Source organism: Gadus morhua, chromosome 19, assembly GCF_902167405.1.
Source record: "Gadus morhua chromosome 19, gadMor3.0, whole genome shotgun sequence".
NCBI lineage: Eukaryota > Metazoa > Chordata > Actinopteri > Gadiformes > Gadidae > Gadus > Gadus morhua.
The window spans coordinates 7,238,611-7,252,353 of NC_044066.1; the positions used below are offsets into that span (position 1 = coordinate 7,238,611).

A 13,743-nucleotide genomic window follows, 5' to 3' on the forward strand; every position below is an offset into this window, starting at 1 on the left:
CCTGGTGGCCCACGCACGCTCACATCAGCAACATGAAGAACAAGAAGAACAAAGTTCAAGTGTTTATTTATTTACGCCAGTTCAATTTTCTCATCTCTATTAGCGTCAAACATTTCCTATATATCGTGCCTGCTTTGATGCTTCGGAGGATTATTTTTTTAGTCCTAAAGGCAGCTATAACAAACTCATGGGAACCAATTAAAAACCGGATTTTTCTGTTTCCACTTGTATTATTCTGACACATATGGAAGAAAAAACTAGTCCAGTGGAAAATATTTTAAGTGAGTCAATAATTGAAGAACAGGTTTGCTGGGATTGCCAATAACAGGCGATTGATTTTATTTACAACTTAGTTTACAGATAGAGTGGTGCCTGTATGTGTGTGCATGTGTGTTATTAGCTAGCATGTGTGTGTGTGTGTGTGTGTGTGTGTGTGTGTGCGTGTGTGTGTGTGTGTGTTTGTATGCGTGTGTTAAATATTAAGGTGTAAGATATCGGCCTAAGACATTCTCTGCTGTAATTATAATACACGTTTAATTCAATCTCCTTCAGTCGGCACGCTGTACAGCAAACGGTATCCAAAGAGCATTCAACACCAGGAGTGCTTAAGTCCACGCTGACGCCGGCTTGTGTCGTAACCAACAGCAAGCATTCCGAAACAAACAAACAACGATGACGACAGGCAAGCATGCATAGGGTAACCGTGGAAACCAGATCTGAAGCCAGGATTTTGCTTAAAGCCAATCTTGTAGTTACAAAATTGATTTGTTTGGAATTTGATGGTGTGTTTGTTTAACTGACTTCATCTTCTTTCTAAAGGGATAGCAGATCAACGTGTTTGTCTCAAAAACAACAAAAAACAACCCCTAAAGCCAAAAGAGATTGGCAAAGTACTAAAGCTTAGAAGGATAATTGGGGAGGGTGTGCAATTGGTTTCTTTTTAAACAACATATTTAACAACACATCTCAGAACCAAAATCTGTTCTGGGATCAGATCAACGCGCATTATACTGGCTATGTGTACAATTACCAACATGCTAGTTTGGGAATGTCCCTCAGCATTAAAGTGCTGTGCAGTGCCACTTATCAGAAGAGGTCAGGACCGTATAACAAACAGTAGTTCTTTCTCAGCCCCAGGAAATGGGAAAAGGCCTGTTTTAAGCATCCAACCAAGGGAAGCCCGCAGCTCCAAGGGGCCACGGGCTTGGGCTAAACTTTTCCATCCACTTGGAACTCATCCATACAAAAGGTCCCTGGGAGCGGGAGCAGGAGGTCGGGGAGGGAGGGAGGGAGGGAGGGAGGGAGGGGGGTGCAGGACAGGGTGGGGGCGGACCTTTTACGTGGATGATCAAGTGCTGGTTGGATGAAGAACATAGCCCTCTGATGCAACCCCTGGATCCTGGAGGGGAGAAAGACTGAGCAGGAGAGAGAGAGAGGAGGGGAGGGGACATTCCCAAACTACTAGCTTTTGGTGAGAGGGGGGAGGGGGGGGGGGGGGTCGAAGGTCAAAAGCCTTGATGCCATTGTTTCTTGACATAAATACAAATACTAGCCAGTATGATGGTATGGATTGGGACATAATGTGTGCAGCCAATAAGTGTGACTGTGATAAGTCCCATAGGAAAGCAGGAATGGTGGAAGCACGTAGGGATAATTTCAGGTGATCGTTGATCATTTGGCACAGAAAATTGATGTTGTTACTGGTCAAAAGCCCAAAAAACTAACAGAACCATACATTTTGTGACAGGTCATTTCAAAATCACACATTTGATGATATATGTCAAAGAAAATATAGCAAGTCTCTATAAATCTCACATTTAGAAAGAATGAGTAAATTGTCATTTATATATTCTCATTCACATACAAATAGGTTGTTAATCTCTTTAGTGACCAGTGATTTCCTGGCAATGCTTGCATCCCTAAAAACTGAAGACAACCTAAAACTTTTGAAATCTTTAAATATATGGAGATAACAAAGACTGCTATTTGATAGTACACACTGTACTCTATTTTTTTCAAATGTGGTCATTGAGAAAGTAAAGTAAAAATAATTAAAAAAAAATGCTATCTAGACCATATGCAAATGGTTATTAATTACCAAACAGGTTTTTAACCACAAACATAATCTTACTAACCAACTAAAATGGCTCCATAAACAATGAAGCAGGTAGATAAAATAGATAAAAACGACTGCTAATAAACACCACAACGCTGTAAGTAATTGTTTCTAAATAAGAGACCAAAAGATTTTCAATAAGTATCAGCAAGTCTCATAAGAATGTACAGAAGGGAAATAAAACACGTGTTTGTTTGGGAAATAGATTGTGTCCGTGTGTGTGAACAGTATCCGTGCATGCTCAGATTCTTTAAAAAAGGTGCAAGGTTAGCAATTCCCTTTAGCTCCATTAGCATACAACCTAGCGTCTTTAGGAGCCGCTCACAGGGGCTGGCTCTCGGCGTTTAGCAGTCATCGCTCTGCAACTGATTAAAACAGGATGGGGGAAGGGATGGGGGCTGGGGGGGGGGGATTGGTGACGAAGGTGTCTCCTCCTTCCTCTTCGTCATCCTCGTCATCTTCTCCATCGTACATCTCTCTCTCTCTCCAGGGAGCGAATGTCTCGCTCTCTTCCTCTCTCTCCAGGGAGTGAAAGTCCCTCTCTCTCTCTCTCTCCTTGGCTACACCACTGTGCTGACCGAAGGGTCCGACAGGTTGAGCTGCCCAGTGATGTCGGTCGGGGGATACTGCTGCGAGGGGTGAAGACAGAGGGAGAGCGAGAGAGGGAACACAACGGGACAAAGTGTTAGCACTGGAAAGGACCGTTTATTCTTATCAGATGAATCACTCCCACGATAGGTAGTATCTAAATGAATCACCTCACCCCTGCCTTATTTCTGTGGAAATGAGCAAGCAGGTGTGTGGGTTTGTACCAACCCTTCTCAGGCATGCATGGCACAGGGGATTTCAAAATCAGAAGAAAACCTTTATAGGATTCTTTGAAATTGTATAATCGTTTCCCTAAATAGTATTTTTTTAGCGTTATATATCTTTTTACTTGTTATTTTGGGGCTCATTTGTATTCATCGTGTTGTTTCCTTTGGTGAGCTCTATGTGTGCTCTTTTAACAGAATGCGCTATACAAATAAAGTTAGCTAGAATGATTGAATTGGGCTCCCGTAACAAGGAGGGGAAGCAGGTGTATAGTGCCTGGGAGGGGTGAGTCGGCTTCTACAGTGGAGTAGGAGTGAGGTCACCAGAGTTCAGTCCACAGCACAGCTCAACCAGGCCAAGGACCTCCACATCCATCTTCACAACAAACAACGTCTGAACAAGTCAGCTCGTTACTCTAGGCATCGTTTGTTGCCTTGGAGACGGACAACTCCGCCCCCAGCCCCCCACCTGCCTTATTTCAAGGAGAACAGGGGCCAAAGGTCCTATTCAGCTAGCGGCCAGCTTGGTTCCATCCTGGTTCTAGATAGTCCCCCCCCCCTCGTTAGCGTTTAGAACCAAGATGGCCGCTTGGTGAATAGTCCATGGAGGAATATTTTGTAAACAGGTTCAACGTGCTGCATGGACTGTTCCGTTCTCTTGTGACACCTCCCTCCTAGCCCTTCAGATACGTCCCTTTAAGCAGAGTGCGTTTATTTCTACACAGAGCTGATTAGTACTCAATAAAGTGTTGCATAAAAAGTATTAATTTTTAAATACTCTCATGCTGGTGGTTTAGTTATTACGGCAACCGGGATTTGATATAAGTATTCATTTTAACATCTGCGGCACTCTGCTTTTGGTAATGGTAGCCGTTAATCCATATTTCCCACAATGCCGAAGCAGTTTCCTGTGGACATTGGCCCCAGCAAACTGCTCCAACCCATTGTGAATATGGCCGTGAAGAGAGATCTTGCTGTGTATTTTAGTTGTGTAACGTGTGTTCAATTGTAGGATAATAATAAACAGGTACATTATCCTCATCATCTCCAACACATGAATAGGAATATAGATTTTTACACCAACTGTATTCCCATTGAAGTGATTGTCGGAGAAACCAGCGTTACAATACTGGACCCCAGTCCGACATGTTCCATTGAGCACAGTGAGCGGTGTGAGTTGCTCAGTCGTGCTCAATGGAGCCAGAGTATTGTAAAGCCGTCGATCGGTAACCTTCTCGTGAGCAAGATCCACAGTGTTGTAAGACGCTTTGAAAAGTGTCTCTCGTTTGAAGCTGATGCATCTGACATTGCAATCAAAAGCGTATGGTGCTTTGTACATTGTTACGATGCAGCTAACACACTAACATGCTCATTGGGTTGACATCCTAACTATATACATATAGATAGATATGTATGAATCACACATGTATATGTTATATGTATATAGAGTTTAAGCATTATTTAAAAATGGACAGTTGGACTGGACGTTGCCGATCTCCCCGAGCGAAGAGAGAGTGGCATCAACATGTGGTGTAGGTCTACACCCCCCTTCTCATATCTGGTGGTACCTTCAGGGGCCTGTAGGGGGTGCTGTTTTCTAACCACACTCACACCCTGTCGTCAGGCGAAGGGAGGGGGGAGGAGGGGGGGGGGGGAATGGGCAGCCAAAGAGAGACACTTCACCATCCACACCACTAACACGGACACTGGTTATCACTTTACATGGTAGTATTATGTAGTCGTAGTTACTATGATGTATATACGACGTTTCTATGTGGAAATGTGTATACTATATGTCTACGTCTACGACAGTGAATATAGGGAATAGTTGACATGCTTAAAGAGGTAGAGAGGCGTGGCATGTGGGTGAGGGACACTGACATTCAAAGCTCCATTGATATCCATTGATATAAAAATAATAACATTTATATGAAATTAAAAGTAATGGTCAAAGAGGTTGAGGATGGCGTGTGTTTTGAGGGTTTTGTTGTTGTTGGACCGGTTGGTTTACGAGTAGTTGGTTTTTGATTGTTGTTATTGAGGGACAAAGGGGGTAGTGCTCTCTGTATTACAGATATTTCAACAGAAGAATAACATTCATCTTCGCTCTAAATAAACCTCTGAGTCAAAGCAAAGGTAGAAAACTCACAAACATCCATCGAGAAGACAATAAACAACCAGAAAAAGGAAAGAAGGAAGAAGAAAACCTAAATCAAACACAATTCACTTGCATTATTAGGTAAGATAGGTTTGTTAGGAAACCCATGCATTTAGCAAGAAGGCTATCGCTAGCCAAATGTGCTATAACAAAATGCACTAGAAAACAACTCTATTCTGTGGTTTTAAGAGAGACCTGTGTGAGATTGTTAATGGCTTGTCAGGAAGGAACTAGTATTGGATTATTTTTCTAAATGCATTTCCGGTGGGAAGATGCTGGCAGTTCGTGCTCAAAAGTGGCAGGAAACCATTGAATTCCTACCCCAAGAATATTAAGAAGCTAATCTTTTACATGGATTGGCTGTGTTGTTCTCCGAACCATTTCATATTTCCAGAATAAACGTTTCATATTTTGTTCCTGATCAACCCCTTTTGTCTCTGTGTGTGTGGTGTGTAATCAGAACACGTGCTTAGAAATCCCTGTGAATGAAAGCGAGACGTCCCATAGATTTCATTGGCCATCCAACCAGATGTTTTCAAAGCCTGGCCTATTCAAAGTACTTTCGATGTATTCAAAGTCTGCTTTGTGAGGCCAGAGTGGTGAAGCCTGAAAAGCAGCCCTACCAACTGCAGCGAATAGGCGGGTTTTCTAGGGCTGGGAGAGAATGGAGAGTCTCAACTGCTGCTGTTACTCGAAAAGCATATCCATAGACCCCCTGAGGATGTTAATTTGTGCCATTGGCTTTTACAGCTCTAGTCGCTGTACGTTTCTGTGGTTTACTTTTTTAACTGATTTGGTCGTAATGTCTTACCCACCTGAAAACATAAAAGAATCGCACAGTTCATACGAGAAATAAAACAAAAAAACAAATCAGTTAGTAGTGGAAGGCAAGAATTATGAAAAAGAAACATGACAAAGCAAAAGTAAATTAACCTGTTAATTGAAAGAGCATGAGGAGTATTCCCCAGACCCATACGTTCTTCACATGAGAACATGCCTGTCTGAAGAGGCCTAAGCCTACTTGAGAAAAAGATCAGTAGATGACGAAACGTCGGCGCATGCTGTTGAACAAAAGGCGGACCAACAACAGGTAGAACCAAGACACAGGTGTGGGAGGATAGGAGCCCAAAGACGAAACACAAACAAAACCGATGAACACAAAGGACTGAGCATCAAAACGACAGGACCCAAACGCAAATATGCACGACAACACACATATACACGTGTACGGCCACCACTGCATCACGTACCAACACGGGCACCACAACTCACGTTGTAACCAGGGAGTGGGGAGGCGAAGGGACTGAGGAGCCCCACATCAACAACACCATCACACCACCACCGGCGGACTGCTAACTGTGTAGCCTAACCTTCCTCCATCAGCACTATAAATAGGCCAGTATCCCTGGTTCCCTGCTCCACTAACCAAACCCCAGGTCGGAAGGTCCATTCCATTCATGGACTTGGCTTCAATTGAACTGCTCTGGATTGGTTTGAAACCCTGCACTGTCGCTTGTCCGCCTGCAGGGGGCGGTCGCCTACAGATGGACGGGGGATGGATGGTTAAACCGACAGGACATGTGGCTCAGGCTGCTGGGCCACGTGGAATGAGTGAGTGGGTGGGAAGAGGATGGTGACTCTCTGGGTATCGTCGGGGATGGGGATGTTGGCAGAGAGAGAGAGAAGGAGAGAGAGAGGGAGGACAGCGGAACAAAGAGAGAACGTGGTTGACGAGTTGAGCAAGAGACACAGCAAAAGAAGGAGGAGAGGAAGGAGAAGAAGAAGAAGAAGAAGAAGAAGAAGAAGAAGAAGAAGAAGAAGAAGAAGAAGAAGAAGAAGAAGAAGAAGAAGAGAAGAGAGAAGGCGGAGGACAAAACCACGTGGAGGTGTCGCTTCTCCTTCTCCTTACCGTGTCTTTGGAGGACCTACGTCTCTTGATGTTGGAGGCCAGGGTGGCACTGATGGACCTAAAAGAGGGTTTCTTTTGGGGGTCGGGTTCTGCCCTACCACTTTTCCTATCCTAAAATGAATATATGTAGAAGCATTACTCTCCATTGCTCCCCTCAAGGGTCCATTGATTGATTCCTCCCATGTGCTCTCTCTCTATCACGGTCCACCACCACCCAGCACCCAGCACCCACCACCACCCACCCAGCGTCTGAATGACCCCAGGAGGGAGGGCCCTTCACCATAATATCACTACGGTTTCAGGACAGGATCAGATGCTCTAAATTGGCAGCAGAAAAGGGGGATGGATTCAGGCCTATTAGGAGGTGATGTTGGAAATGAAGGTAAATTCTAATGGCACCATGTAATTATAGGGCCCCTATTTCTTCACCAGTTGTGATGTGGATTGGCTGTTTCCTATTGGATATCACAAGGGGAAGTGTAGTTTCCCCAAATGTATGCTGGGCAGTTCACCCTGCCAGCCTGCGTGACATCACAAATGGATACTCCCATTTCTGATGTCAATATCGGAAAGAATTTGGGACTAATGACGCATCGACGTCACACCTGGTGATAAATAGGCACCTCTTTAAGGCCTTTCTCTGCACAATATTCACTAGCATCAACACTAGCACCAAACAACAGGTCGAGTCCACACGCTACCAGGTGCAGAAAGGTATTGGGATGGTTTAAGGGATGAGTCGTAAGGATGTCGGGGAGGGATCTGCTAATATCGATTTAAACCGAATATTACACAACATACTCAATATCCAGTCCTTGACATTAGATTTGACTGCACACATACTCTAGAATAAGAATACTATTGATCGATTGGGTCCAATCCCAGTCAGACAACGAATAAATTGTTGAATCTTAAAAGATGCAACTATATGGAAGATAAGATTAGCGATCCATCGCTCTCCCTCCCTTCCTGCCTCCCTCCCTCCCTTCCTGCCTCCCCACAAACACCACCAGAGGGTACGACAGCTACTCTCTCTCCCACCCCCAGCATCAGAGCACCAAGCCAATTTGTGTTCAAAAGGTGCATATTAAGGTATCCTTACATCCTGTGTCTCTATAGAGGAAGAGGGCTGCATAGAGAGAGAAAAGAAGAGTAAATAAATATGCATCCACTTGTTTTAGATCGTTATACTTTAAAGATCCTTATGCAGAAGCCAAGGGAACCAAAAAGGGCAATTATATATATATATTTATATATATATATAAGAAATAAATATGTATATAAAAAAAGGCTAGCAAAGCAAACGTAAACATCCACAGCCAGGCAGTGATGCATAGCTTCCAGAGCCACTAAGAAATACACTGAAAAGGCCAAAATAACAACAGCAGCAACAATTAATTAGGTCATCAATTAAAGCCCATTTAAAGTCATTATACCACAGCGGGTATAACGGAAATTCACACCACACACCAGGGGTGGGATGGTAGGGGAAGAGGGGGAGCATGGATTAGCCTAGGCAGCTAGCGGGTTTGACTCCCAGACCAGAGGTTCTGGGTTCAAAGCCCCAATGTCCGCATTGTGACTGGTATAGGCATCATTGAGCACGATGCCTAACCCTTACCTGCTCATTAGTGATATGTTTCTACAAAACAAAAATGGGATAAAAGCGCCGTAAAAGGACTTAACAGCAATGGGAGATGAAATGTGGGCGGGTATGTACATGTCAATCTTACTGTTACGCAAGGACGTGTCGAGCATCTATAACAAGAGCAGTGAGAATCAGATGAGGAGGTGGGGGAAGGCACCATGGGGATGAGAGAGGGTCAGGTGTGTGGGAGGGCAGGGGCAGTGCGGTGTGAATTTCAATCAGCCAAAAGGACATGGATGGGGGGAGAGGTATAAGTAGGGATTAGTCAACGGAAATAGTCGACAGAACAACCAAATAGTCTAAACAAAAAAATAAAACGAACCAAGAACAAAAAGCAGAGGGGTAAGTCAACATAGAACAAAGAATGTCTTCGACCAATTGCCTGTCGGGGGCCCGCCGGGCCCCGCCCCCCTCCCAGTATGGAGTTCTCTCATCAGGTCCCCGGGCTTGTCGTCCGGGTCACTGTCTAAAGAGAACCCCCCTTGTCGCCGTGCCGACCAACTCCCCCATTGTTTCTCAACCTCTCGGTGATGCAGCGTCAGGATGTGAGAATCAACTGGTTGTCATAGAGATTAATTGAAGGCCAAGGGCCAATCAGGGATGGGTGTGACACAGGAATTAATATCTAAACCATTGTTTTTGTGATCCTGTTGGAAGATGACAATTCGTGTTAGTAAATTTTCAGATGTTCAAACCTTTTTAACACCGTGTTTAAAATGGTTCATGATAGTTAAACAATCAATGCCTTGTTATTTAATATTCAATATATATTTTATTCCATTTTTTGTGATTTGCTTTAAAGCTCACTTGACATCTGCCGATGTCTTGCCTGGCGCGGCCATGCAGGCCATGCTATGTCACACTAAAAGATGAAGCGTGGTCTGAAGCTCTCTGAGCATCATCATCATCACCATCATCTTCATCCTCATTGCTCTATGGAACTTTGCAGGCAAGCCAACTCTGAATAAACGTGTTTAAACTGTGAAAAAGCCAAATGCCAGCAGAGCCTCCCGGTAGGGATGTAGTGGTCTTTTAAAATGGAAATAGGGACATTTTAATTTCAGTAAAAGGTTATCATCTTCAACTACATGTTGTATTTGGAGGACAACATCACACGACACTCTGAGATACATAGCCCCTCATAGAATGGAGAGTAACAATGAGCCCACAGAATATATTTGTAGATAACTGTTTGCACTGAATTAATCGCAACGTCTTCTAAAATCGATGACGCTGATTCTCCACTACATCCCTCCAGAGGAAGAGGTGTGCTAGTGATGCCATGGCAACAGCATCGCTAGAATTTTAGAACCAATCACAAGCGTGTGTCGGAATCTTCCTTTCACCTCACAAGCAGTGAGATTAGCAGATGAAAGAAGGTGAGGCAAGTGAAATGAAAGAGTGTTATTTCCAGACCGGCTTAGGGTGGTTCGATTTGGGTTATCCAGCAGTGTGCATTCTTCTACTGCTAATTTATACTGTGTAAGGATGGATAAGCACTGCTTACTGTACCTCGTAATGCAGTAAGCAGATGGCCACATAATTATCATCCTCATACCCGCATGAATGCGCAGTATATGTGTGCATGGGTCTGTGTGAGCGTGCGCGTATGCTTTTGTGTGTGTGTGTGTGTGTGTGTGTTTGTGTGTGTGTGTGTTTTTGTGTGTCTGCGGGTTGGTCTTATTTCAACCTCAGTATTAGGGTTCTACTAGATGCAGGCTTCTCTGGTGTGTATCCCCATACTAGGTGACATTTTGATTCGCAAAAAAGGACGATGTGTGTCTAAAATGAATAGATAGCGTGGTCAGTGTTAATTAGGCATCTGGGAGAAAGCGATGCTGCAGGGGAATTAGCAAGAGTCCCGAGTAGAAGCAGCGTCTTAGAAAGGGGCGGTCAACATGACTTAAATCGGCCATTATATCTGCAGCACGCAGCCCCCAAGTGTCAGAACCCATCTCAGACACTGTTCAGCACTCCCGTGAATAATTGGATTAATGCGCTCAGTAACGATAGAGCGAGTAGCTGAGCTGTGTGGATAACTGTGAATAACACGTTACACGCAGCCCAACAATCTGGAAGCACTGGTTTGGGCCCGTTCTCCAACCCGATCGATGCACGGTAGGGGAGACGAATACGTGATCCCGGTCAAATGTGTTGCATAACGTTTAACATCTCTCATACGTAGGTAGTTATTGGTCCACCTTGCCGAGCGATGCTACTTGCTCTTTTCTTATAAAAGGTGTCAAACGAGATGCAGGGGGAGTCGTGTTGCCACTCCCGCCTCATTTCAAGCCTCTGAACCAGCTGTTGGTTTGTGTGTTCCCAGCGAACCCGCATCTGTCTGACACACAAACACACATACGCACACAAAAGCCCCAGGCTGGGCGAGACGATGGCAGGTTCCATATAAGGGGGTTCTTGCTGACGGACAACAAGAGCCTGTGATCTTAGATCCTGCAGCCGTCTCCTGCCCTGCTGTTTGGCCATTCGGCAGTGGCCGGCCGACCACTGGGCCCTTGTCAGGGCTTACCAAAGGAGCCAGTGTGGTGCCGCATCACAGGCTCATGGTGACTCTATGGCCTCTCCACACGGCGAGCCCACTGCTTGTTCAATCCCCGGTTCGTCCCACTCCCCCTGAGCATGTCTCCGAGCCAAGAAGGACCCAGGAACAGACCCAGGGGGTGTGGGAGGACTGGAGGGGGGGGGAGGTGCACCTCCTCCCCCAATGCTTCAGAGCTTCCTGAAGCATTGGGCTGAAGGGCAAATGGGTTGTCTTGAGTCTGGGTACTCTGAGCCCTGTCTGGATGGTTCTGGGTTAGTTGTGACCAGGATGGTAAGCTCCTCCGGCATCCTGCGTGTTGCATAAGGCCCCTGGCATTCAGCCGTTGAATCTGGAGATTTTAGTGGGTTTGGTTGTTTAGCTTTAGGGGGGCGTCATGAACACGGTTGTGGATGGAGGAGGATAGGCGATGACAGTAGGAAGGCTTGCTGTGTGCGCGATAGCTTGGTATTTCACAACGAGATTAATGCAGGGTTCAACGCAGAGTCGCTCCAGCGGGGGCATTGATTAAAATCATTATGCTCTATTTGTTTGTTTGTGTTTGTGCTGCTTGGGGAAATCAATGAAAGCATCATATTGTATGCCATGAAAGCACGGGTGAATCCAAGCGTTAGTTGTTGTTATTATTATCAGCATGATGTCCATGCCAATGTGCCCCTATCCATGTGCTTTGTGTCCACGTCAGTTCACCTTACAAAGCGGTAAAGCAGGAGCAGCCTTAGCATAGAACCACTAGTTCATGCCGTGGGAGGTCTATTAATAGTTTACTATTTACAGTCTCACTTCCACCATTTCCGGGCGGCCAGTTAGGTTTAATCTATCACCTGATGTGCTTTACAGCGGGGGGCGATGTCATTGAGTGAGTATCTCTATGCTAATCAGCAACACTAATTAGTTACATACTAACGAGGGCGTCCCCGCCGCCGCTTGGCTTCCAGAAGTATCCTTACTCTCCTGCAGGCACACACACAGAAAACACAGGCGGAGTTGGCCTCAGGTAACTGTACACACCGGGATGGGTGGCGGACATTTTGGATCAGTGATCACACCCCCCCCCACCCACCGCACCCCATCACCCCTCCGTCAGAGATCACCAGTCCAACCCGACGAACTGACCAACACCGAGGGGTTGAATATCAGGCAACTCAGGGGTGGGGGTGGGAAGTGGGGGGCCAGAGGGCATAAGAGATGGCTATCCAGATCCTCTGACCCACTATCCCCTCCAACACCTTGTTCCTAGGGGACGTGGGAGTTTGCAATGACGATTTGACTCTGTCACTGTGGGAGAGGAAAGGGAAGCGAGGCGCATACCTGCAGGTTCTTCCTCCATACATTGACTGCCGCAAAGGCGAGCTGCATCTGCTTCCTGCGGGCATCTTTATGACGCTTGTAGGCAATTTCAATGAAGATTAGGAAGATCCCTGCAGCAATCCCGCCAGCCACCAGCATGAAGACCCCTTGGGGAGGAGAAACACACCGACAAAGACACGGGAAGAGAAAGAGAGGAGAAGAATCAACGGCCGCTTTTAAACAACGCCTCGTCCGCTGACCAGATGAACACACGGTCATCCCTTGGCTGATCAGCGGCCGCCACCCTTTGGATTCAACCCAGGTTCACGAACCAGCTCCTGCTGCAGCCGCCTGCTGCAGGCCCCACCACTTTGATACAGACACGGACCATCACCTCACACAGAACCCCACAGCGTGTGGAAATGCACTACAAGACGGCAAAAAACCCACGACCAACACTGATACAGATGATTGCTAAAGGTATTGGACAAAAAAGGGCTACAGTACCTCACCACTGCAGTTTTTGTCCAATCACTTTCACAATGGGGTGAGTCCATGCGCCATAAAGGACCATACCTGCCATGTTTTCAAAGGTCAGTGTGGCTGGTGCATTGCTCCTTGAGTCACACTCCTGGTACCTCACCCAGGTTTTATCAAGGTCCTCCATGAAGCCGTTCTCATGAGAACTGCAGGGGGTCAGGGAGGGGTAGTGGGGAGAGAGGTTAGAAAGTTAATGCACACAGCCAGCAGAGTGCGTCAATCGCCAACCGATGCCGGTTCAAACTCCCTCCAGCTAACGCGGCTCAAACTCAAACTGCTTGGACGTGCATCGGAATGACAAACAAGCAACCTGGTCTCACAGGAATCCGTGAAATGACTACGGACGAATTACTCGAAATCCATGGACACATCACGGAAACAAGCCGATTTCCGTGATTTGGCCACGGAATTCGCTCCAATGCAAGTTAATGACGCTGATGTTCCGTGGCTCACACACGGATCCCCGTTTCAACGAGCGAGTCGACCACGGGGGCTTAACTCAAAACCCGGGGTGGTCTCACTGAAACACTTAAATTGTCCTTGTTGTGTCCACGGAAGTTGCTCCAATGCAAGTAAATGACAATGATATTCCGTGGCACACACACAGATATCGGCATGTTTCCGTGATGTGGCCACAGATTTCGAGTTAAGCGTCCGACCGTAGTCATTTCACGGATTCCTGTGAGACCATGTTGCAAACAAGACAAACC

The 13,743-nt window shown here is 46.0% G+C and overlaps 1 protein-coding gene across 9 annotated transcripts in view; it reads right to left on the minus strand.

Moving 5' to 3' along the window:
• Positions 1-305: 305 nt before the first annotated feature.
• grin1a (glutamate receptor, ionotropic, N-methyl D-aspartate 1a) overlaps positions 306-13,743 on the minus strand; it is a 37,657-nt gene continuing 24,219 nt past the window's right edge. For 5 of the 9 annotated variants that reach the window (XM_030341960.1, XM_030341959.1, XM_030341957.1 and 2 more), the window contains 3 exons: positions 13,070-13,179; positions 12,515-12,660; positions 306-2,745 (listed from right to left, as the gene is read on the minus strand). In XM_030341960.1, coding sequence (XP_030197820.1) covers positions 2,677-2,745; positions 12,515-12,660; positions 13,070-13,179 — 325 coding nt within the window. In that variant the 3' untranslated portion in view covers positions 306-2,676. Of the gene's footprint in view, positions 2,746-4,591; positions 7,107-8,005; positions 12,158-12,514; positions 12,661-13,069; positions 13,180-13,743 lie in introns of those variants that run through there. The other 4 variants (XM_030341963.1, XR_003974010.1, XM_030341964.1 and 1 more) reach the window with 4 other exon arrangements.